Source organism: Lacerta agilis, chromosome 5 (genome assembly GCF_009819535.1).
Source record: "Lacerta agilis isolate rLacAgi1 chromosome 5, rLacAgi1.pri, whole genome shotgun sequence".
NCBI lineage: Eukaryota > Metazoa > Chordata > Lepidosauria > Squamata > Lacertidae > Lacerta > Lacerta agilis.
This window is the reverse complement of record NC_046316.1, coordinates 36,470,347-36,496,056: the sequence shown is the minus strand read 5'-3', so window position 1 is coordinate 36,496,056 and position 25,710 is coordinate 36,470,347. Positions and strand designations below refer to the sequence as shown.

The 25,710-nt window shown below is 44.1% G+C and overlaps 1 protein-coding gene across 1 annotated transcript in view; it reads left to right on the top strand.

Annotated features, from left to right (window-relative positions):
- The window catches only part of PWWP2B (PWWP domain containing 2B), a 34,198-nt gene extending 8,825 nt beyond the window's left edge, over positions 1–25,373 (top strand). Inside the window, 14 exon segments of the mRNA XM_033149341.1 lie at positions 13,670–13,887; positions 13,890–14,115; positions 14,117–14,283; positions 14,286–14,325; positions 14,327–14,388; positions 14,391–14,516; positions 14,519–14,551; positions 14,554–14,627; positions 14,630–14,660; positions 14,663–14,748; positions 14,750–14,939; positions 14,942–15,093; positions 15,095–15,301; positions 24,783–25,373. Of these exon segments, the coding sequence (XP_033005232.1) occupies positions 13,670–13,887; positions 13,890–14,115; positions 14,117–14,283; positions 14,286–14,325; positions 14,327–14,388; positions 14,391–14,516; positions 14,519–14,551; positions 14,554–14,627; positions 14,630–14,660; positions 14,663–14,748; positions 14,750–14,939; positions 14,942–15,093; positions 15,095–15,283 (1,594 nt within the window). The 3' untranslated portion in view covers positions 15,284–15,301; positions 24,783–25,373.
- Positions 25,374–25,710: the final 337 nt, after the last annotated feature.

The following is a 25,710-nucleotide window of genomic DNA, read 5'->3' as shown; positions in this document are numbered from 1 at the left end:
CAATGCACCCAGCTGCTTTGCCCTCCACTCACCTGCAACAGCAAATATTCTTCCAATGGGGTTAAATTTTGGATAAAAGTAGGTGTGCTGCCCATCCCTTTCTTTAGCCTTGTTTTGACAAGTATTGCTTTGGGCAGGAAGGCTTTTTCCATTCCTCCACTTCTGGTTCTCAGATTTTTTTATTTTTTTTTAAAAAAGGGGTTCTGCATTTTTTTGACCAACTACTAAGTTAGATTTTTTTCTTGCTCTCCACCTCTATGAAACCACATATTGTAAATACTTCTGCCTCCTCTCCCTTCCCCTCCTGCCATCTACAGTGGTACCTCGGAAGTTGAACAGAATCCATTCCGGAAGTCCATTCGACTTCCAAAACATTCGGAAACCAAGGCTTCCAAAGAACGTTCGCAAACCGGAACACTCACTTCCAGGTTTGCAGCGTTCAAGAACCAAAACAGATGAGTACCAAGGCATTTGACCACCAAGGTACAACTCTATCTATCTATCTATCATCTATCGATTAATCCATGTATCCAGTTTGTTTACTTCATTTTGCATCTCAGCAAGTACCGGTAAGTATTGTGAATAAACTTGCAGACTGATCCTGTGTGCCTTTTCTTGGAAGTAAGTATTACTGGGTTCTGTAGGACGTACTGCCCAAGTCAGTTTGCCTAAGACTGTAGCTTTATTGGGGCGCTGTCAGTGTTTTGTGAAATGTAGCAACTTTGGTTGCAGAGAACCGAGTGAGGTGGAGTGAGAATGGGGAGGAGGGCAGCAACAGGACAGATGAGACATGGATAACATACTATAGTAGGAGAAAAAGCCCTGAGGGTTTGGAATGGCAGAATAAAGGGCTGAAAACTTCTGCCAGTTGAAAGGGATTCTTGGGAGCAGGTACTCAAGATTATGAAGGCACATCTTCCTAACTCGCACACCTCTGCTCCAACAAAGTTGTTGCAAAGATGAAATAAATCCCATTGCGCCTTCCAGGCTGTATTTTAGGATGCAAATGTGGTAAATAGGTTTATATGGCACAAGTATAGATGTTGTGCATATGAATCTACCAGTTGCTAGAAGGCTCCATCCTAGAGTTGGAGGGAGCCTTGTAGGCCTCCTGCTCCATCTCCCCATGTTCAGTGCAAGAAAGTCATGATCCAGCCACTCCAACAGGTGTCCGTTCAGCCTCTGATTGAAGGCCTTGAGTGATGGGGAGAGCTCACCAGCCCTCTGAGTAACTGGTTACACTGGCAAGCTGCTCTTCTCTTAAATGCCAAAATCTACCCCCGTTTAACATAAGCCCAGTATAACGTTTCTGTAATGCAAGCATTGCAAGTGTACATATTAGCACAGGGACTGATGTGCCCCAAACCCAACGTTCTCTTCCTCGCTTTGGTGATCTCAAGGGCGTGAGCATATTGGCCCAGAAAGGCAACTGGGTATTTCCAATATGTAGCCTTCTGTGCTGTTTCAGCAGATACTTGTATCATTGAAGAATTGTTTTGGGAGGAGATCGGCAGGTGGTGTTAAGGGCATGCAAGGTTTCCTCCCTCTCCGTTAGTCCTAAGAATGGATGGTTGAGGGAAAGCCAAGGCCCAGCTGTTTTGAATATCCAGGGACCATTCTGAAGCACTTGCTACAATGATGAGAATGAATCTGAGTATGGGGCATACATAATTTTCCTCAACACTGGCTAGCCGTTGTTGTTGTTGTTCAGTCGTTCAGTCGTGTCCGACTCTTCGTGACCCCATGGACCAGAGTACGCCAGGCACGCCTATCCTGCACTGTCTCTCGCAGTTTGGCCAAACTCATGTTAGTAGCTTCAAGAACACTGTCCAACCATCTCAACCTCTGTCGTCCCCTTCTCCTTGTGCCCTCCATCTTTCCCAACATCAGGGTCTTTTCTAGGGATTCTTCTCTTCTCATGAGGTGGCCAAAGTACTGGAGCCTCAACTTCAGGATCTGTCCTTCTAGTGAGTACTCAGGGCTGATTTCTTTGAGAATGGATAGGTTTGATCTTCTTGCAGTCCACGGGACTCTCAAGAGTCTCCTCCAGCACCATAATTCAAAAGCATCAATTCTACGGCGATCAGCCTTCTTTATGGTCCAGCTGTCACTTCCGTACATTACTACTGGGAAAACCATAGCTTTAACTATACGGACTTTTGTCGGCAAGGTGATGTCTTTGCTTTTTAAGATGCTGTCTAGGTTGTCATTGCTTTTCTCCCAAGAAGCAGGCGTCTTCTGATTTCGTGACTGCTGTCACCATCTGCAGTGATCATGGAACCCAAGAAAGTGAAATCTCTCACTGCCTCCATTTCTTCCCCTTCTATTTGCCAGGAGGTGATGGGACCAGTGGCCATGATCTTAGTTTTTTTGATGTTGAGCTTCAGACCATATTTTGCGCTCTCTTCTTTCACCCTCATTAAAAGGTTCTTCAATTCTTCCTCACTTTCTGCCATCAAGGTAGTATCATCAGCATATCTGAGGTTGTTGATATTTTTCCGGCAATCTTAATTCCAGTTGGGGATTCATCCAGTCCAGCCTTTCGCATGATGTATTCTGCATATAAGTTAAATAAGCAGGGGAAAATATACAGCCTTGTCGTACTCCTTTCCCAATTTTGAACCAATCAGGTTGTTCCATATCCAGTTATAACTGTAGCTTCTTGTCACATAGAGATTTCTCAGGAGGCAAATGAGGTGATCCGGCACTCCCATTTCTTTAAGAACTTGCCATAGTTTGCTGTGGTCGACACAGTCAAATGCTTTTGCATAATCAATGAAGCAGAAGTAGATGTTTTTTCTGGAACTCTCTGGCTTTCTCCATAATCCAGCGCATGTTTGCAATTTGGTCTCTGGTTCCTCTGCCCCTTCGAAATCCAGCTTGCACTTCTGGGAGTTCTCGGTCCACATACTGCTTAAGCCTGCCTTGTAGAATTTTAAGCATAACCTTGCTAGCGTGTGAAATGAGTGCAATTGTGTGGTAGTTGGAGCATTCTTTGGCACTGCCCTTCTTTGGGATTGGGATGTAGACTGATCTTCTCCAATCCTTGGCCACTGCTGAGTTTTCCAAACTTGCTGGCATATTGAGTGCAGCACCTTAACAGCATCCTCTTTTAAAGTTTTAAATAGTTCAGCTGGAATATCATCACTTCCATGGCCTTGTTGTTAGCAAGGCTTTCTAAGGCCCATTTGACTTCACTCTCCAGGATGTCTGGCTCAAGGTCAGCAACCACATTTCCGGGGGTGTATGAGACCTCCATATCTTTCTGGTATAATTCCTCTGTGTATTCTTGCCACCTCTTCTTGATGTCTTCTGCTTCTGTTAGGTCCTTTCCACTTTTGTCCTTAATTGTGGTAATCTTTGTACGAACTGTTCCTTTCATATCTCCAATTTTCTTGAATAAATCTCTGGTTTTTCCCATTCTGTTATTTTCCTCTATTTCTTTGCATTGCTCGTTTAGAAAGGCCCTCTTGTCTCTCCTTGCTATTCTTTGGAAATCTGCATTCAATTTCCTGTATCTTTCACGATCTCCTTCGCATTTTGCTTGCCTTCTCTCCCCCGCTATTTGTAAGGCCTCATTGGTCAGCCACTTTGCTTTCTTGCATTTCTTTTTCATTGGGATAGTTTTCGTTGCTGTCTCCTGTATAATGTTACGAGCCTCCATCCACAGTTCTTCAGGTACTCTATCCACCAAATCTAAATCCTTGAACCTGTTCTTCACTTCAACTGTGTATTCATAAGGAATTTGATTTAGATTGAATCTTACTGGCCCAGTGGTTTTTCCTACTTTCTTCAGTTTAAGCTGGAATTTTGCTATAAGAAGCTGATGATCTGAGCCACAGTCAGCTCCAGGTCTTGTTTTTGCTGAGTGTATAGAGCTTCTCCATCTTTGGCTGCAGAGAATATAATCAATCTGATTTCGATGTTGCCCATCTGGTGATGTCCATGTGTGAGTCGTCTCTTGTGTTGTTGGAAAAGAGTGTTTGTGATGACCAGCTTGTTCTCTTGACAGAACTCTATTAGCCTTTGCCCTGCTTCATTTTGATCTCCAAGGCCAAACTTGCCAGTTGTTCCTTTTATCTCTTGACTTCCTACTTTAGCATTCCAATCCCCTATAATGAGAAGAACATCCTTCTTTGGTGTCATTTCTATAAGGTGTTGTAAGTCTTCATAGAATTGATCAATTTCGGTTTCTTCAGCACTGGTAGTTGGTGCATAAACTTGGATTACTGTGATGTTAAAAGGACTGCCTTGGATTCGTATCGAGATCATTCTATCATTTTTGAAGTTGCATCCCAGTACAGCTTTCGCCACTCTTTTGTTGACTATGAGGGCCACTCCATTTCTTTTACGGGATTCCTGCCCACAGTAGTAGATATGATAGTCATCCGAACTGAATTCGCCCATTCCTGTCCATTTTAGTTCACTGATGCCTAGAATGTCAATGTTTATTCTTGCCATCTCATTTTTTACCACATCCAGCTTACCAAGGTTCATGGTTCTTACATTCCAGGTTCCTATGCAATACTTTTCTTTACAGCATTGGACTTTCCTTTCGCTTCCAGGCATATCCGCAACTGAGCGTCCTTTCGGCTTTGGCCCAGCCGCTTCATCAGCTCTGGATCTACTTGTACTTGTCCTCCGCTCTTCCCCAGTAGCAAGTTGGACGCCTTCCGACCTGAGGGGCTCATCTTCCAGCGTCATATCTTTTATATGCCTGTTGTCTTTGTCCATGGAGTTTTCTTGGCAGGGATACTGGAGCGGCTTGCCAGTTCCTTCTCCAGGTGGATCACGTTTGGTCCAAACTCTCCGCTATGACCTGTCCATCTTGACCTGTCCATAGCTTGCCTGAGTAGTTCAAGCCCCTTCGCCACGACAAGGCAGTGATCCATGAAGGGGGGCTAGCCGTTAGCAGCCTCTTTATCAAGGGGGGGGGTTCTTTCCCAGTTAAAGGGTGTCTTGTTCCAAGCCAGCTTGGTCTCTCCTTGGTCTTTATTTTGACATTAAGCGCATCGAACAAAACGCAAAATGGACGCCAGGCCAAGAAGAAGGGAGCAGGTGTTAGAAAAGTGAAAGCCTGCTATTTTAAAGAGGTAGTTAACAGCTGCTTATTGAATTGCCATGCTTAGCAGTGCCCATGCTTGTGTTAGTCATTCACGGAGCAGAGGGAAATGCCCTTTGGAAAGTCTCTGGGCTTAGTTATTTAGCAGGCTTAGTCATCTGGCAGGTAGGAGTTCAGATGTGCCCTTGTTTGAGTCTTTCCTGTAGCATTGCAGGGATTTTACCTTTGCCCTCTGCCACCCCTTGGCAGCTAACATTTGGAAGAATAATACTGACTCCATCACAAGATAAAGACTCTGCGGTCTCTCAGATATAAGGGGCGGTGATGGCATTTGTAGAGGGAATTTATGAGAAAGATACTTAACTCTCTGCTCACCAGTTCTTTCGTGAGATACATCTGTGTTTGGTGGTGCTTGTTTTTTCCTCCTCAACTGGATTTACAGCCTGTTCCATAGTCCAACTTAAGGACTGAACAAATTAAAACCGCCTCTGCGAGGGGAAATCGGCAGCTGACGTAAAGGCTAAGGCCTCTTCTTCCACCAGGCAACTCTCCCTGCAAATGTATAGGATAAACATCATTGGAAACCCTATATACTCTGTGTCCCTAGACTTCAATATATGGCGTGTATACTCTGATGAGAAAAATGGGGATGTTAATTCAAGGCTCTGTACGATGTGCTAAATAAAGGACTCTGAAACAGAGCTAGGAAAGTGTCTCAAATTCATAGTGCCAGTGTGGCAAATTTTGTAGGTTCCAGCCTTGAGGAGGGCTGTGGAGTAACTTGGGGTCGCATTTGCACTGAAATGAATGTTTCACCACAGATCTTTTTGTATCGGTGTCTCCCAGGTTGACTCTCATTTTGTGGCATTTGCCTGATAAAAGGCAACTAAGTTTCATTCTTTATCTAATGATGTCATCTGAGGTTACATTATTTATATGGTCTCTCTCTCTCTCTTTCTTGTGTGTAAATTAATTGGCTTTGTTTCCCAATATCGCTATCTTCCAGGTAAACACGATACAGAATTGGAAAAACAGTGTCCTCCTTATGATGGCAAACTGCTTTTCATGTTTGTTTGTTTTATAACAGAAAGGCTAGGAAACTTAAAATCGCAATGAGCCAAATGTCTCATTTTACATGTCTATTTTTAACCTGTATTCTCCCACCCTAATTCTGCTCCTTAAACACACCCACACTTGCCCAGCCACCGTCACAGATGATGCTCTCTGACTTATTCCAGACACTGATTCCACTGTCGGTGGAAGAGGACTGAGCGTTGCTTGTCCTGGGATTCTGATCAGCCTGCACAGCTTTGCCTCAGCATTAGGTTCAGGCAGCTGGAGGCGTGTTAAATACCAGGGCGTATTTGTTCAGCTCTAAGGGCCTAATGGAAAAGGTTGTTTTGATGCTGGGCCTCAGCTGACTGAGGTATGTCTTGGCTGCATAGAACGGGCACACCTTAATGAATTTTGCATAAACTAAACTGCATGCGTTTTGCGCATATATACCAAGCCACAACTGATAAAGCATGGTTGTGGCTTTGATAAAATTAGCCTATATCTGTAGCATCCAGTATTTTGTATAATGTACAGTGGTACCCCGGGTTACAGACGCTTCAGGTTACAAACACTTCAAGTTACAGACTCTGCTAACCCGGAAGTAGTACCTCATGTTAAGAACTTTGCTTCAGGATGAGAACAGAAATCGTGCAGTGGTGGTGCAGTGGCAGCAGGAGGCCCATTAGCTAAAGTGGCACCTCAGGTTAAGGACAGTTCCAGGTTAAGAACGGACCTCCAGAACGAATTAAGTTCGTAACTAGAGGTACCACTGTATCTGGATGCCCTGATGTTCTCCAACTTTCCTTAAAAAAATTCCCTGTCAAAAGGTTCATTTTAAAAAACTGTCTAATGAAGTGAAATATCAAGCCAGTGAGCATGCTACTTCTTAATTTCTTTTTTGAGGTAGCAGGTTCTGATTATAATTATTGTAATAAAAATTTATACCCGCCCATCTCGCTGGGTTTTCGCAGCCACTCTGGGCAGTTCCCAACAGAATATTAAAAACATGATAAAACATCAAACATTAAAAACTTCCATAAACAGGACTGCCTTCAGATGTCTTCTAAAAGTCAGATAGTTGTTTATTTCCTTGACATCTGATGGAAGGGCATTCCACAGGGCAGGCGCCACCACAGAGAAGGCCCTCTGCCTGGTTCCCTGTAACCTCACTTCTCGCAGGGAGGGAACTGCCAGAAGGCCTTGGAGTTGGACCTCAGCGTCCGGGCTGAACGATGGGGTTGGAGACACTCCTTCAGGTATACTGGGCTGAGGCCGTTTAGGCCTTTAAAGGTCAGCACCAACACTTTGAATTGTGCTTGGAAACATACTGGGAGCCAATGTAGGTGTTTCAGGACCAGTATTATGTAGTCTCGGCAGCCACTCCCAGTCACCAGTCTAGCTGCCACTGATTGGGTGTGTTTGTTTCCATGCTGGGAATGTGTGTGGAGGTGAGTGCCCTATTCCTTTACCCCATATAACCCAGGCTCTCCCCATGTTGTTGACCTACATCTCCCATGATCCCTGACCTGTGTCCATACTGCTAGGGGCTGATGGTAACTGTGGCCTAAAACAGCTGGAGGACACCAGGTGCTCTGGAAGACTCTCTGCATGCTACTTCCAATTTGGATTGTGCGAACTGGTCTTTGTAAAGCTTGAGTGCTTGGGGTTCTGTCAGTCAGTACTCAGTCTCACACAAATAAGATTTTAGGGATGTGTGGCCTGTCCTGGCTGCAGTGTATAGCATGCCCATTCTAATAACTGGCTCCTCTGAGCATAGAGAAGGAATAGTAGATGTTGAACATCTTTATATATGGAAAAGGAGGCATGGCTTTGGAGAGGGCAGGTCCATGTTTACAGCCCAGAAATTTTTAGGAGATGCTTTCTCAACAGCAAGGAGATATCATTTTGGCTATGTGTGTTAATGGCAACTTTCTTGAAGGCAGCAGCGAAAGCTGCCTCTCTCTGCAAAGCACCACTCTAATTCAAAAATCTCTGTTAAGATCGGGGCAATAATAACCTCTTGGGATTAAAATAGTTCCGGCTGAAGTATTGTTCTCTCCCCCTCCCAGGGCATACTGAGGAACAATTGAGGGTATTGTTTCTTTTATACCACTGACACTTTCAGAAGTAGACGAGTGCTGTAAAGAGTACAATTGCTCTCTCTGAACATTTACTTGCTGTCCCAAAGCAATAGCCAGAGATGGCAACGGGGGGGGGGGGGTAATAAATGGGATTCTGAACCAAGAAATCAGATTTGCTCAATTCTGGCTTCAGTTTTTATTTTTCCAAATGAAAGCTTTGCAAAGGAAATTTCTTCCCTCAATAAGGGACTAGTGAAAGATTTGACAAGGACACACTAAATATACGGGAAAGAAGAGACTGAAGTTATGTTTCAGGTTGTGCTTTGTGCTGCAGTGTAGATTTGAAAAGTGATCATTTTTAAAAAAAAATATTTTGGAAAATGAAAGTTAAGATCTCCATGAAGTGGAATTATTCCATAGGTTCAATGAACCTTTTGGGTGAAGTTGGCATACTTGTTCCTTGTCCAAGGGCAACTATGCTCCTATCTGGAAAACCTTTTCATTTGGTGGATGGAAGCAGCTTATAAATGCCAAGGAACAGATGCACAGATCATGCCCTTCCATTGAAATGAATGGAGCTGCTTGCTTGCATCTCGGTAAGCATTTGAGCTCGTGAATTGAATGGCACCCTGCTAATCAGAAGTAAAAATTATCTGAAATAGCCAAGGCACTAGACTGCAGTTTTGGGTGGCAAATATGGTTTGATAACTTTCAAAAAGACGATTCTGCTTTGCTTGCGTATTTTCTTCGCACCCATCAAGGTTGACTAGAAATTTTGCAAAAGCAGCTTTGCATCCCTGGGGAGTTTGTGGAAGCCAGGTATCATTGATTCAAAAAGAACCCAAGTGCCAACATTAGGGGTTTGTGGGTTTGTTGTTGTTTTTTAAATGACCTTGCACTTGAGGCCATAATGTATCTTAGTAGACTAATTTCCAGGTGGCACTTTTATGGAGACCTGTGACCCATGTTGCATGCAAATCTTTTCCCCAGGCACAGAAACGGCACTCTGGAGTGCTATTGCCTGCCTGGATTTGACCCCTAAATTACAGACCTGAGTACAAAGTGGTTGGTGCAGTCTCCCACGCAAGAGAGCTGAGTCTTCAAAAGCTGGATGCCAATATTACTTCAGTCTCCCCTGTGCTAGGCTTCAGTCAGCCAAATGTTGTGTTGACCTCTTTTCTGGTGTCCGGCTGCTATTGCAACAGCTCGGGAGTTCTTTGCTGTAACATATATATATATATACTTTCTGTACATATGGATTGATTGTAAAAATATAAATGAGAATAGTAAATACTTGATTTAGGCCTGCAACCGAACCAAAGACATTTTGATAGCTCTCTGAAAGATAAAGGTAAAGGTACCCCTGACCATTAGGTTCAGTCGCAGATGACTCTGGGGTTGCGGTGCTCATCTCGCTTTACTGGTGCTGAGGGAGCCGGCGTTTGTCCACAGACAGCTTCCGGGTCATGTGGCCAGCATGACTAAGCCACTTCTGGTGAACCAGAGCAGCGCAAGGAAATTCAGTTTACCTTCCCGCCAGAGCTGTACCTATTTATCTACTTGCACTTGACATGCTTCTGAACTGCTAGGTGGGCAGGAGCAGGGACCGAGCAACGGGAGCTCACACGGTCGCGGGGATTCGAACCGCCAACCTTCTGATCAGCAACCCCTAGGCTCTGTGGCTTAGACCACAGTGCCACCCGCATCCCCATCTCTGAAGTATAGATTCATCAAAAATTAGAAGAAACAAGATTTCTGAAACAAGAAGAATGCTTAGGTTTTTTTAAGATGCACACATGCTGAGTGTGACTAGGACTGGGGAGACGCGGGTTCAAATCCTTATTATGTTGTCTAGCCACCTGGATGATCTTAGCTAGTTCATCACCACTCATACTGACCTACTTCACAGAGTTGACATGGGGATAAAATGGGTGTAGAACAATGCATGCTTCCCTGAGCTTCTGGGGGAAAGGTAGTGTGTAAATGTAAGGAAAATAATAAATCTTAAAGTCCCCCCTTTGTGTGAGAGAAATAAAAACGCTTCCCTTCAAGATTACATGCAACCATGTACTTTTTTCATGGATTAAGTCCCCCCCCCCATTAATTGACTGATCAATTAAGTAGAAGCAAGTGAAAACAGCGTGCTCTTTAATTCTAGGATTTAAGCTTAGAGATTTTCCAGTTAAACTGGAATTCGGGAGGAGTGGCAGAGTGAATTAAAAGAACAATAAAGGATTGGATCAGGAAATGCCATCTCAACCTTGTTCCATGAATTCATTTGATTATGTGGACATAGCCTAAGCATCTGCAACATGTACAGATTTCCATGTGATCAGTAAACTGCAATTTTTTAGGGTTCTAGGTCATGCAGAGAGAGCCATGCCTGTACAAGTGGTGTACACACACACACACCCCTACCTCTCACAGGTTAGTGTAGACAATTGGGAGAATGAACTGAAGCCAGGAGCAGGAACAGCCATTGTGATTCTGATTCTTTTCACCTTCCTGTTTGTTTTGAGATTGCTGTGTATTAAATTGAACAATGTTTTGCACTGTTTGGGAGTTGGGGTCTTGTCTCTCTGTGTTTGTTGGCTTTGGCTCTAAGAGAGTAGGAAGCTCCTGCAGCCAATTGGAAGCCGCGTAAGCCGCATCAGACGTTCGGGTTCCAAAGAATGTTCGCAAACCAGAACACTCACTTCTGGGTTTGCGGTGTTTAGGAGCAAAGGCGTTCGACTTCCAAGGTACAACACTATAGGGTTTGCACCAGGCTGTAGAAAATCCTAACTTTCAGTATATCGTTTCTTTAACTCCTTTAACTTATAATTGTAAAAGCTGTCAACATCCATGTCATTTCAGCTTTGGGGATGTCAAGAGGTTCCTCCATCCAAGTCCAGGCAATTTGACAAACACACCCCGAAGCCCCCCGCCCACTGCCATGGCACTGCTGTTCAGGAGGGACTCTTGGCCATTCAGAGAGGCTTTGGGTGGGTTGAAGGGGGACAAAGGAGAGGTGAAGGAGGAGTTTGCTTGGTCTTCTGATCCAAGTTGCAGTCAACAGTTGCCACCAACCTACTGAACATTAAACACTTTTACCCTAATCCTCCTTGATGCCTTTAAAACCCGCCTTCTCCTCAAGCGGATGAGATAACTGACCGGCTGTTTTAAAATAATTTTTCGTCTCTAAGCATTTTTCTGACCTTCGTCAAAAGCCTGCTTCTAAACAAATATTCAGCAGTCTCGGTTGCTTCAAGCTCTTGCTTGCTATTAAGGGCTTTACTTGAAAGAAGATTATACAAAAAAAAGGTTTATTTTATAAGCCTTATTTTCAACAGTCTGGGTTTATTTCCTGTGGGCTAATCTAGTTAAATGTGGGGGAGGTGAGCGACATCAAATAGACAGAGGTATGTTTTTCATTCTAATGAAACGGACCCATGTTTGTCCATTCTCAGTTTACTCATTAATGATATGATAAACAGGAATTGCATTTTAAAAGGCTGGGTATCCAGAATGCAGAGCATGAGCTGAAATGACTGTTGCCCTTACTTCTTCCCCATTGTCTTCATAAATTGCAAAGAGAGAACACCCATTCCTCTTAGGATAGTACTTATGAGCCCCTCGGCTCCCATGATGCTGAAATAGTGGGGAGAGAACACCGCTGTCATTCAGATTTGGCTTTGTGATGGTGCCACGTAGCCAATGAGGTTGGCCTATAATTGCCTTTGCTCTGATTTGGCTTCAGAAGTCAGAGCTTGCTGCCCTCAAAACTGGTGAGGGTATCCACGGAAAGGGCAGCAAATAGCACCAGGTCTGTGGTCTTGGCAGCAGCAGCAACAAACAGGCCACAGAAAGAGAAGTAAGGTTCAATTTCCGTGTCTTCTCCCTGATCCTCCTCGTAACATCCCAATCTGCCTGTCGCCTTTTGAGCCAGAGAGTTCACTAGAAAACTTTCTGTTCCACCCTTACGTGGCCTGAGAACAGCTAGTTCATTTCTTTCAGGTGCAATAAAATTTACAAACTTCAGGATTCCTCATGGGAGCTGAGTAACAGGAAAAGAACCAGTAAGGTGTTCCTTGGGAACTAGTTACCCAGAAATGCTGGGGCACCTAGAAGAACAACTGGTTTGTTGCTTGCATAAGCTTTGTGATGAATAATGAGTTTTGTGTCTGGTGCAGAAGTCCATCATCAAATGAATGCCCCAATAATAAGATGTCACAGTCCTTGCTGTCCTCAGTTTAAAAGCTTTTGTCTTCATGGTTTGTTTGTTTTTGTACCTATGTATGTAACCCCAGCAATCTTCACTCTTCACTCTTGCTTCTTTCTCCACATTGTTTTGTATGTGTGAGCATGCTTTACCACAGGTTGGAATTATTCATAGGGAGGGAGAAGTAGCTTTGTCACTGGCACCGTAATGACTGCTGTGTGAAGAGGACCGCTTTTCCTTGCGAGTTCCCAAGCAATGCTAAGTTTTTTTGGGAGGGGGGGGAGGCCCACAGCATCTTGAGAACTTGATGGCTATGCGCAATTCACCCTTCCCATGTTGTGCTTGCTTTCCACTGGAACTTTTTAGTGTGCAACACATAGTGTTTGAAATTAGCCAGGCACATTTTGCACCTGACTATTGTCCACTTGCAACCAAGTGAAGATGCCTGGGTGCCAGGATGTCCTGGCATCTCCACCACCTGGAGATGCATTCCTGGGGATAATTGGATCTTTACTGTTTTCACACACTAATACCCCATCCTGTAGAATTCTATCAGTTATATTTTATCTGCACAATCAAGAGTGAATTTCAGGAACCAAAATGCTTTTTCTGTGCAGCCTGAGCAAGAGCAGAGAAAAATGTTATAGTTAACTATTGTGGCTTGTCTTCACTTACCCCACCCCACTGCCCTGCTCACAGTTGCGAAGAATATTCTTTATGTTATTATGGTCCATGTCACCATTGAGAAAAAAGAGGTAGGAATTGGCTAACATATATGTAGACTGTCCTTGGATAAAGTGACTTTTCTTCAGGTTCTCAAAGCTCTTAACCTAGTTCAAGCTGGTCATGTGAACTAGCCAGATGTCACAGTTGGTCCATCATTTGAAAAATAAGACTTTAGAGCTGCCTAGCCCCAAAATGGTAACTAGACATTCCACTTTGGCGACTATAACCTTGGTTTAAGGAACCATTTGGCCCCTAGCTTATATATCTGAGTTTCTAACACTGGCCACGCATGAGAGGAATCTTTAGCGCAACAGCTTTGCTTGGGCTCTCCGTACAAAGAGCAAAACCACCTTTCTAAAGCGGAAGGTGATATTCTTCAGAGTTGTAAGATAAGAAGGACGCGTTCAAATTCTGCTGTGTTAGAAATATTTTAAAACTGTTCTCTGTAATTTTTAGGGATGGTTAAATTGATTCTGATCTTGTGTTTCTGTCTCTCTCCCCCTCCCCCAACTTTTATTTTGTTCCCTCCCCACGTTGCCCTAGGTCTGGGTTGTTTTGTGTTCCACCAGCTTCGTTACCAAAGACAGATGAGCCTCTGGATAAAACTTGCACTAACGGGACGTCTGAAGACAAGCAGCCCATACAGCTGGAGACTGGGCAGTGGCCTTTGGATGAAAAGCCTCCCAAAGTCAATGGCGAGGAACAAGTCCCCCCCCTCTTGCCTCCACCGCCGCCGGGCAATGTTCTTCCTTACCCTCCCTATTTGAGGGAGCCCCCTTCCCCCCTCCGTTGTGGCTAAGGCGCTCGTATAATCAGTGGGTGCCTCAGCCCCCTCCAAGGACTATAAAAAGGACGAAGCGGCGCATGTCCCGCAATAGAGACCCTGGCCGGCTCATCATGAGCACCATTAGGCTGAGACCTAGGCGAGTGCTCTGTGAGAAGTGCAAGAACACCCTGAGCCCAGAGGAGGGGAACAAGGCCAGGCAGAACAAAAACCAGGAGGAAGCTGAGCATCGAGGACAAGGAGCAGAAGAGGCACAGCGAGTCCGACTACGGAGAGAAAAGGGGCAAAAGAGAAAAGCGGGAGGAGGAGAAGTTCCCCAGGGAGTTGATGCACCGGACTCCAGTTATAAAAATATCTTACAGCACCCCACAAGGTAAGGGGAGGTGGTGAAAATACCCTCCCGGGTTCATGCTCAGGAAGCTGTTTTGTCCTCAGAGCAGAGGGGAGGACCAAGAGGAGACCAGAGACTCGGAAGAGGACGGGAAACCAAATGTTTTGTGGATAAGTCTGCAGGCGGTCAGCTTGCTTCCATTCCAAAGTTGAAGTTAACCAGGCCTGTGCATTCCAGTGCAGATGTTCCACCTCCCAAGATCAGGCTGAAACCCCATGGATCAACGAAGGGGACAATGTTTCAATTTACAAGCGGAACTTATCGACCAGATGAATGTCCTTCCCAGTCACAGAGAGTCTCGTGCTGCTTCTTTTTATACCGACGAGTTGCGGATAGAAGTTTAGCCGAGATGTCTTCAGGAGCTCCTGTGAGGACGACGACTTCAAAGGTTTCCCAAGTTAAAGATGACACGATAACTTGGCTTTCCTTATGAATTACCGTAAGAGGGAAAGCAGATTCTTCTAGCTTATCAGTGTGTAGCAATGACAGCCTAGACGAATCCAAATCTTCCAGCTCGGAAGTAACATCGCCAGACATGTGTGACTTTTTGCCTGGTGACGATGCGTCCGTCTCTTCGTCCTCGAAAGATGAGCGAAAGATTGTGCCCCCATTAACAGTTAGACTGCACACCCAAAGTGTCACAAGTGTATCACTGAAGATGGAAGGACTATTTCAGTCGGGGATATCGTTTTGGGGCAAATCCCTGGCTTCCCCTGGTGGCCGGCCCGTGTGCTCGACATAAACGTCAGCCAGAAGGAGAATGGAGACCCTTCCTGGCAAGAAGCAAAAGTTTTCGTGGTTTGGTTCTCCAACGCATCTTTCTTGGTCTCTCACAAAACTCTCCCCTTTCTCTGAATATTTCAAACTGCGATTTAATCGTAAGAAGAAAGGGATGTATCGGAAAGCTATAACAGAAGCTGCCAAGGCAGTGGAACATCTGACCCCAGAAATAAGAGACCTCTTAACGCAGTTTGAGACATAATTTAGGCTTCAGTTACAGGTAAGTGCATTTGGGAGACGACACGAGCATTACACAAGCTGATTTAAGCACGTGTGTGATTGGAATTTGTTTTTCAGAGTTTTTAAAAGTGAGAGGAATGGGCTGCATAGTACACTATTACAAGTGTGCGCATTTTGGGGGTATCTTGCACTGTGATATAAAAGTTTGGGTATATTAAGCACTTAGTCTTGGTCACTACCAAGTCACCCCAGAGTATCTTTTCTGTCTTTTGAAATATGACTGAAAAGTTTGGAGTTAGAGCTTTTTTTGGGGGGGGGGTTAAGTCAGCATTTATTAGAGAGCTTGCCAAATACCCTTGTAGAAAGACAACTGTAAATTGGTCTGGTATGGGTCTTGTTGTTCCTCATGACAAATAAGAACTTGAGAAAAACTTCCCGGATCACAAAGGCAGCGTGTTGTTTTCACACTGGCCATGAGATGCTGACAGGAAGCCTGCAAGCAGAACCTGAACACACAACAGCGCACTCTACAAATCACTTTGTATTGATGAGATGCGTATGATAGAAGATATAATTTAGGGAATTCCTCTGTGTGGCCTGGAGTGTTTAGTTTGGGGTCTTTTTTAAACATGACGACTGGGAATGAATTTGTAGTGGAAAGTACCATCTAGATACCCTGTATTTCTGTGGCATCATCACTCATCAATAAACTATTTTTCTGTTGGGTAGCTTTTCCCTCAAAACTGATGAAATTGTGCTACACCACTTGGGGGGAGGAGGACTCATGGGCTCCCACACCCAGCTCATGCCTCATGTAGACCCCTTGCCTGCTCACATCTGCCCTCTGTTATATTCTTTGCTGTAGTAAGGATTGTAATCCTTTAGCTTGTCAGAGCTTGTACTTACTTTCTTTTTTTGAAATCCAGGTAGAGAAAACCTGAATACTGGATGTTCGTAGACCATCTATATCGCACAACACTGTCTCTTGTTTCCGCAGTTGAGAAATGCAGGCGATCTTGGGTGTAATCTGCTGTCTTGTTAGCTCCAACTTTGTTTAAAAGATTGCAACATTTGAAATGTGCTGGCAGGACTCTGCACGGTGCTTGATTTTCTCACATGAGGTGTTGGAGACCAGGCCTGCTTAGAACAAGACATCTATCCTGGAAGCCCTGTTTATAAAGCCTGAAAACGTGAGGGCCAGTGGTGTCAGTTCTATGGTGAATGAAAGGGAGTTGGCACATGCTCAGTGCATTCCTCTTCATCATTTCTTCACATGCTACAGGACTTGACCCTGGTAATGGGAAACCAAGCCGCCATTTTGGAAGGGACTTCTGTGCCCTTATTCCCCCCCCCTTGGGTCTCTTACTGCTCTCCACTTTTGTATTCATCCTGCTGCCATGCCTTCTTATTTCTCTTCAGCAGCTGTCCATTGTTGCCAGAATTCAGGGTAGTGAGTTCAGAATAAATTGTTCCAAACCAATTAAGCAGATCTCTGCAAACTAAATACCTATCTGGGTGTGCGTTATTATTAATGCAGAATTTGGGCTTGGTTTTCATGCATTTTTTTTCTTAACCCATTTATATACTTAACCAAGGGGCTACAGGAAATGCTGTATTGTTGGTTTTCATCATTTCTCACTTCAGTCATTAGGCTCTGCAAGTCTACATTACCTGTAAAAAAAAAAAAAAGGACTGTGCATGTGTGTGTCCTTCTTCCCTTACATGTATGTTTGCTAAATGGCCAGCATTAAATGGCTGCTATGAAATATAATTGTCAAAAGAGAAGTTCTTAGCCTCTCTTTTTTCAAATTCCTTCAGCATATCTTCCAAATACTTCCCCCCCCCCCAATAATAAACTTAGTGAATAAAGTTACAGGTAGGTAGCCGTGTTGGTCTGCCATAGTCAAACAAAATAATAAATAATAAAAAATTATTAGTCTCTAAGGTGCTACTGGAAGGAATTTTTTTATTTTTTATTTTGTTAGTGAATAAACTTATGGAAAATGTAGTCTGCTCGATTAAAAAATAAATCAATCTCTTTAAGTGGTGTACAAATATTTTCAATTTTATTGTACACCACTTATATGGACTGTTGCGATCCATTTAAAGGCAAAAGTAAAACCAGCAACTTCTTAAAATGGATATTGGTAATTAAATTATACGTCTGGGTCGGCACATTCACTGTGACCATTAAGTGAGTGCACTGGAGGATTTCCCCTGCCACCAGCCTATCTATACCTACCTAACATGCAAAATGGCTGGAGCTTTGCTGCAGTAATTGGGGGTTGTGCCTATTTATGGTTCTCTCCCCCCCCCCACCTGTGGCATCTGGAAAACTGATTTCTAAGCCATAGTCCTTGCAAGTTGCTCTTGAGCCGTGTGGGTCTCTGCACTTCTCTCTTGCTTCCCCCTCCACCTAATGCACAGACCCTCTCTTACAGCTTCTTGGTGCATTAGCTGCCAGGCAACAGGCAGATATATCAGCTGGTTCATCCTGTTGGCTACTTTTCTTCATAAACTTACTCAGCATAAAGAATATGGCTCTGTGGTCCAGCAAGGATTTCTCTCCCCAAAGCAATCCAATTTATTTGAGGTACATGTTAAAGTTCCCTCTTCCCCTTCTGTGTCTAGCCAAATTAGACCAGGTTTCTCAAGGTAGGAACAGTAACAACTGGGGACTGTAACATTTGGGCAGAATGACAAACTCCAGGGTGGGGAAAATAAATACAAGGTAGGAGAAGGGGCACTTAACCCCACCTCCTGGCTTCCCACTCAGTCAGTGTTTGAAATTCCCATTGTTCTAGGCGCGTTTTGCGACAGGGATTTCATTAATGCGAGTAGTTTCTGCGCTCTGGGCACAGTACTGCGCCAAAGATTTCAGATTAAAACTGCATCTGCTGGAAGGAGAAGAGGACCCTTTTCTGCATCCCTCCTTCCAGCCACTCTCTGAAGGCTAGAGAAGGGACCCTCATAAGAATATTAGGGGGGCGGGCAGGGGGTGCATGTATTTGTTTTTACAGTCTTCAGATGAGGACTAGACTGTGTGAAAAATGAACATAGGATTTTAGCTGCAGTTCATTCATTTTCAGCTTTGTATTCTTGTTATAAAAAAAGTGCGCCTAGGCACTTGGTTGTGGCGCCCATAACCTAGGTTTAAGGTGCCGTTTGGCTCCTATCTTTCATAACTCAGTTTCTAACACGATTCTCACCCCCCCACCCCCACCCTACGGAGAGAAATATTCTGGGGGTGATGCAAGCACGTGGGCAGGGTGCAATTGTCCCATCCACAAGGTTGGTTGCTTCATTCTCACACATCCCTGCTGAAGTCAACATGTACTGCGTTTCCCCGAAAATAAGACATACCCATAAAATAAGCCGTAGCAGGATTTCTAAGCATTTGCGCGATATAAGCCATACCCCGAAAATAAGACATAGCGATAGGCGTACCAACGCGGAGCGGTTAAGAAGACGGGAAGCAACAGATGTAATAAAAATGAGACATCCCCTGGTGTGTCTTCTTGAGGAAATATAAATATAAGACAGTGTCTTATTTTCGGGGAACACGGTAAGCAGCCTGATTCTGCGCAGGTTGACTGATGTAACTCCCACTTTGCCCAGTGAGCTTTCTTCCACTAGCTTCCAGGTGAAAGTCACCATTGATTTTTTTTTCCCTTTAAAAAGAAAATCCAATCCATCCACAACCACAGCAGCTCCTGAAGGAAGTGGAGAGGGGAAAGCGTTGCTGTGGAACCTGCTTTAGACAGGGGATGGCTTCATTTTTGAGGAGCTTCAGCTTCTGAACAGCAGTTAATCTGTTACGCTTTGGTATTTGGGCTTTGTCTGAAGATGATGATGATAATAAATTTATTATTTGTACCTCGCCCATCTGGCTGGGTTTCCCCAGCCACTCTGGGCAGCTTCCAACAAAGATTAAAAATACATTAAAATGTCACACATTAAAAACTTCCCGAAACAGGGCTACCTTCAGATGTCTTCTAAATGTCAGGTAGTTGCTTATCTCTTTGACCTCTGATGGGAGGGCGTTCCACAGGGCAGGCGCCACTACTGAGAAGGCCCTCTGCCTGGTCCCCTGTAGCTTTGCTTCTCGCAGTGAGGGAACTACCAGAAGGCCCTTGGCGCTGGTCCCACCTCCCTGCAGAGGGGAAGGGTCACGGAGAAGTCCAGTTGCACCAGGAAATGATCTGACCATGGCACTTCTTTTGTTTCACTTTTGTTGTTGTTGTTGTTCAGTCGTTCAGTCGTGTCCGACTCTTCGTGACCCCATGGACCAGAGCACGCCAGGCACGCCTATCCTTCACTGCCTCCCGCAGTTTGGCCAAACTCATGTTAGTAGCTTCGAGAACACTGTCCAACCGTCTCATCCTCTGTCGTCCCCTTCTCCTTGTGCCCTCCATCTTTCCCAACATCAGGGTCTTTTCTAGGGAGTCTTCTCTTCTCATGAAGTGGCCAAAGTACTGGAGCCTCAACTTCAGGATCTGTCCTTCTAGTGAGCACTCAGGGCCGATTTCCTTGAGAATGGATATGTTTGATCTTCTTGCAGTCCATGGGACTTTCAAGAGTCTCCTCCAGCACCATAATTCAAAGCATCAATTCTTCGGCGATCAGCCTTCTTGATGGTCCAGCTTCCGTACATTACTACTGGGAAAAACCATAGCTTTAACTATACGGACCTTTGTCGGCAAGGTGATGTCTTTGCTTTTTAAGATGCTGTCTAGGTTTGCCATTGCTTTTCTCCCAAGAAGCAGGCGTCTTCTAATTTCGTGACTGCTGTCACCATCTGCAGTGATCATGGAACCCAAGAAAGTGAAATCTCTCACTTTTACTTAGTGTCAGATCACCCACGTCACTAGAGGTGAACACCAGGTCTAAGGCATGTCCGCGACTATGAGTTGGGCCAAACCACCTCTCTAGCAGCTTTCTCTCTTTCAGTCATTGAACGCAACCAAAGACCCCAACTACATCATCCAGTGTGCCTCCCCCTACCCCCCACCCCACCCCACCCAGAAAAATCATCTCCTTCTTTTGTTCTCTAGTTTGAGTTATCTCAGATCCATTAAACTTTGCTGGTCAACTCTTTTGTTCAGCCAAACCAGTCAATTCAGCAAAAACCATTCCCTCGGAAATTTTTTCAAGGGCTACCGAAGATGACCGAGAGTTGGATGGAGAAAATAGGTGTCTGTGTGAAAGGGGCGAATGAACAACTCTGCTGGATGAATGCAAGGAAATTGAGGAAGCTCCGGAGGAGATCACTTCATGTAAATTGAAGAGCTTCTCTTCTTAGCGAAGGCTGGGCCTCTGACCGCGTATCTTAATTCTAAGGGATTTTCTCTAACTGCAGGCAGTAATAGTGCTGAAATAAAAGTGCTAATGTAATTTGTTTTTTATCATTTTTCCCCCTGTAGATGGCTATTGTTGTGGGGATCAGATGCAGTTGTTTCAAACTGGTTTTCACGCGACAGACTGGAAAGAAAATGCTTAGAGGGAAGTCAGGGTAATAACTGTAGTTATCTGACCTAGAAGATAATGTATGATGACCAGCTGCACTCTGGTAGTGTGGAGCCCTGCTGTTAAGCAGCCACTAAATGTAATGTGTAACTGTCAGAGGCTAATAAGAATGCAGGGCTGCATAACGAAGAAAGGGCAATTAGTGTTTTAGCAGGTGGCCAAACAAAATTTATGGTAGACTGATTCAGAGTTTGGTTTTTGTTTTTGCAATCTTGGTCACAGATCTACAGTAATTGAATAAAATGCTGGAGAGAATTGCAAGCTTTCTTTTATTATAGCCCTATGATTTCCCCCCTCCTTCCCTTTTGGTGCTCTCTAGCGTCGCTAATATGACACCAACATTCGATGGCCTCTGTGCTGGTGGAGCTTTTGTCCTGTTTCCATATTTCTGAGAATAGAACCCTATACTAGCTTACACGGGGGCAAGTCCAATTGAACTCACTGAGGCCTACTTCTAAGTAGGTATAGGATTGCACTGTCAGAAATGTTCTTAGTTTGGGTTGTCCTTTTTTTATTTTTTATTTTGAAGCAGTGCTACTCCTGTCTAGCTTTTGGGATTGTGAGAAATGTAATACAAGTGAGATGAGTGAAATCGAAGTTGTCAAGACGAAAAGGCTGGTTTCTTTGAGGAGATAAATCAGTGATGTTGGCTTTATTGGGTGGGTAGCTGGGGGGTTACAAATGCCCATGCTGACGTTCATTAAGAGACAAAAATAATGGGAATTGTTGAAGAGAGAGACTGTCATTGTCCCTTGACAATGGGTCATCTGGTAAAGTACCCCTGGATGGTCAAGTCCACTCAAAGGCGACTATGGGGTTGCGGTGCTCGTCTCACTTCAGGCCGAGGGAGCCGGCGTTTGTCCACAGACAGCTTTTCTGGTCATGTGGCCAGCATGACTAAACCGCTTCTGGCGCAACAGAACACCATGATGGAAACCAGAGTGCATGGAAATGCAGTTTAACTTCCCATTGCAGCAGTACCTCTTTATCTACTTGCACTGGTGTGCTTTCGAACTGCTAGGTTGGCAGGAGCTGGGACAGAGCAACGGGAGCTCACTCTGTTGCGGGGTTCGAACCGCTGACCTTCTGATTGGCAAGTCCAAGAGGTTCAGTGGTTTACACCACAACACCACCGCTCTCTCCTCATCTACTCCAACCTGCTGCAGTGCAGGAATCTCAGCTAAAGCATCCATGAGAGATGGCCATCCAACCTCTACTTAAAAACATCCAAGGAGCCCATCAGTGAGCAAGGTCTTCCTTTTTGTGCCCTTGTGGTTTGAACTGGAGGCATGCTGGCCACCTTAAGAGCATGGAGAGTGTGAACTAGAGTGCATCTAACAGTCTAGCTCTGCTGTAGTGCATTGCAGGAAAATATTGGTAAAAGTAAGTAAGCTGTCAGCCAAAGAAGCTTCTCTGCTATTACTGGTCTTCTCATTGAGGAGCCTGATAAGTTTCCAAGAAACCATAGGGTTCTCTGGGAAACAATTTAGAAAACCCAGCTCTGAAGTGTAGGTACATATTTCTAAACACAGCAAGCCTTGGAGAGTCTCATGTGATAACTTGTATGTTCTGTGTGGCCAGTTTTTCTTTATGTATTTGGTCCAGAACTGAGTAAGTATGCTATGTGATTTACGGTGCAAGTGCAGTTGATGTACTCCAAGCTTGTTGGATATGCTTCGTTCTTGGTGGTGGTCCACTAACCAGAGTAGCTCAGCACTTGGGATCAAGGAATAGGATTCCTCTGCGTTCAGCCCAGGAAACTTGTTTTCGGCACCAGAATGGAACTCGCAGTCCTTTGACACAGAGAACACACTCCTGTTTTCACCTAAGCTTCCGTTGTTTCAGCAGTCTAATTTAGAGGGTGGGATCCTTTTTGTTGTTGCTTTAATAACTGGGAGTTAGCTCACCTACTGCAAATCTACCTTCTGCCAGCGCCTGGTTTAGTAATGTAATTACTCTATTCTTGCTTTTTTTATTATAAACTGAAATTAATCATGAACTCTGGAGCTAGATTTCTTTTTCTTTTTAGAAGTGGTGTTATCTGGTGTATCTTGCAGCCGCAGGGCTTGTCTCCAAGAATATTGTCACCCCAAATTGTTCTTTTGTTGTCAAAAACAATGGTCTTTAGCTTTTGGTTGTAATATTTGGACTCGATCCATCTCTGTGGATTTATGAAAGAGGCACTTGTTTCAGGAAGAGACCTCTTTACTTAAGGCATAAGTAAATTTATTAAACTTCTGTAGATGTTGAAAAGCTGGGGAAAGTTACATAATCACAAGTACAGTATATTTAGTTATAATGTTTTTATCCTGCCTTTCATCATACAGTCTCAGGATGGGTTAAAATCATTTAAGACAAAATGTTCAAACAGATCCAAACATCCCTAAAATCAACTCTTAAGAGATACAGATGTTTTGTGGTTGGACACTAGACAACAACAAAAGCCAAAATGAAGATTCAGTGGCCACCGGTTCTAATTTAATTTTTAAATTTCTATTCCCCCCCCCTCACTTCCTCCCAAAAGAGCTCAGGGTGACAAACACAGCAGTGATTAAACGGTACAATTAAAAATAAAACAAGAACATCTAAAAACAATTAAAATCATGTAAAACAATCACATACTCTTACAGCTAACAATTTCAAGGTTGCCAGGAACAGTATCTCTCAGCCATCAAATGCTTGGGTAGACAGAAATGTTTTCAATTTTTTTAAACATTTTGACAAATTTAATTCCATTTCTGAAGCAGCAGGCGTGTTTGGCAAGAATTATTCCACTATTAAGGTAACTTCACCCTAAGTGTCTTCTTTTCAGTTGTCAGCACAAGCTGATATTGCATGTGAAGATTACCGTAACTTACTTCGATGCGCGTGCTGCTACTGCTTCCTTTTTGTGTGAAATTCTCGAGGAATAAGAAATCTCTATTGCTCTACAGTATAAATTCTTTCCGGAAATGGATCTTGTCAGCTCTCCCTCCCTGCTTCTCAAGCTGGTTATGCTTTAAAATATATTATAAAGTATGTTATGTGCATTTTGTTCCGTTCCTAACAAGCAGCACAGTTGTATATCGGTCTACTCAAAAATAAATCCCATTGAATTCAATAGGGATTTCTCCTAGGTAAGTAGGTATGTGATTGCAGCCTTATTTGTGATGTGGTGTGCTGCAAAACATGCTCAGTTGTTGCTCAGTAAAACAAATCTTCAAATGGGGGATAGACGATCTGGCCTCCTCCGGATATTGTTGGGTCTGCAGTTCCCTTACGCCTCAGACCGCTTGGCCATCGGGACTGATGGAAATTGTAGTCCTGTAACATTTGAATGGCACCAGATTTGCCTACCCCGATATAAAAATGAATGACTGGAAGAAATATGTGTCAACTTACCGGTGTAAGCAGAGAGGGAGGGGGGAGTTTTTGAGGGACTGCAACATGGGACAGGGAATGCTAAGGGCCAAACTCGTGTCTGTCATAGGGCTGGATTGACAGATGGATCTTCAAGCATGTTTGCAGATGTATAACAAAATCTGAAGTAATGCGTGCAAAGAGCATGTGTCACACTAAACCAGGGAAGAGGCACCTGTGGCTCTTCAGATATTGCTGGACTACAAATCCCATCATCACTGACCATGCTAGCTGCCACTCATGGGAGCTGGGAGTCCCAGCAGTATCTGAAGAACTGCAAGCTCCCCAACACTAAAACATGGTTTAGCAAGATGTGCTTGAGCAGATTTGATTAGTCAGATTGTTATTCTTTTTTTAAATTTAAAAAAACCCTGTAGCGTGTGGTTTTTTTTGTTTAGCTAAGGTTTTTCCTAGTTTAGACTGAGCAGCTTCATAGAGTCTCTGTGCCTTCTCTCAAGTTTGCTGCAACCAATTTAGACTGTGAGGTCTCGCGCTATATTTGGACACGGTGGCTGTGTGTACATTTCTGGTGACAATTCTGGTTTGAGTGTGCAGTGCCGCTTTCAGTAACCTCTCCCTCTTTCACTTTCTTCAAGGTAACAGAAGATAAGACCACAGCTGTCCTAGAGTTTCACAAAGTCTGTAAACATCCTGACACACACTTCCCTGGGAGAATCTTAAGGTTTCTGTGCTCGTGGCAGCAGGATGAGTTTTCGGACTGGCCCGCAGCTCATAATCTGTGAAAGTTATAACAAGCAACTGGACTGCTTCGTAAAAAGCCCTCCATGGGCTAGTCTGACCAAAAGTCACAAAGCTACTTAACACGAGAGAAGCAAACTTGGCGAGTGCTGTTTCTGTGGACTTGGGGGGAATGAAATGCTACACCTCGGAATGTATTTATTACCTATGAAATGTTAGCTACTCTTGACAATTCCCGTTCCTCTCACCCTTCCCCTACACGCACAGGCACAAACACACACACAAACACACACACACACTGCTGCTTCTGCTTGTATGTAACAAGATCTCTCTCACACTCTTGTTTTTGATTTTAACACCACAAAACTGTTTACTCCTATTATGTACACTTCTGCAAGGGAAATGCAATAGAATGGAACCGGTGTAGTCTTAAGTTAAAAATGGACTCACTTTTGCGTCTATTAAACCTCGGAAAAATAAGCAACGCATCATCCCTGGGTGGCTTTTATTCAAAACAACAGGCCGTGGCCTCCTTTGTCAGCTTTTACATGTGGAATCTTGCCAAGCTCCCTTCTCATCACAGCTTTGGCTGTCCAAGTAAAGAGCTAGACCAGGGTGGTGGGGAACCTGAAGCCTTCCAGATGAGAGCCTGGATAGCTCAGTTGATTAGAGCATGGTGCTGAAAACTCCAGGGTTGCAGGTTCAATTCCCATATGGGACAGCTGCGTATTCCTGCATTGCAGGGGGTTGGACTATTATTATCATTATTTATCTATCTATCTATTTATTTATCTATCTATCTATCTATCTATCTATTTATTTATT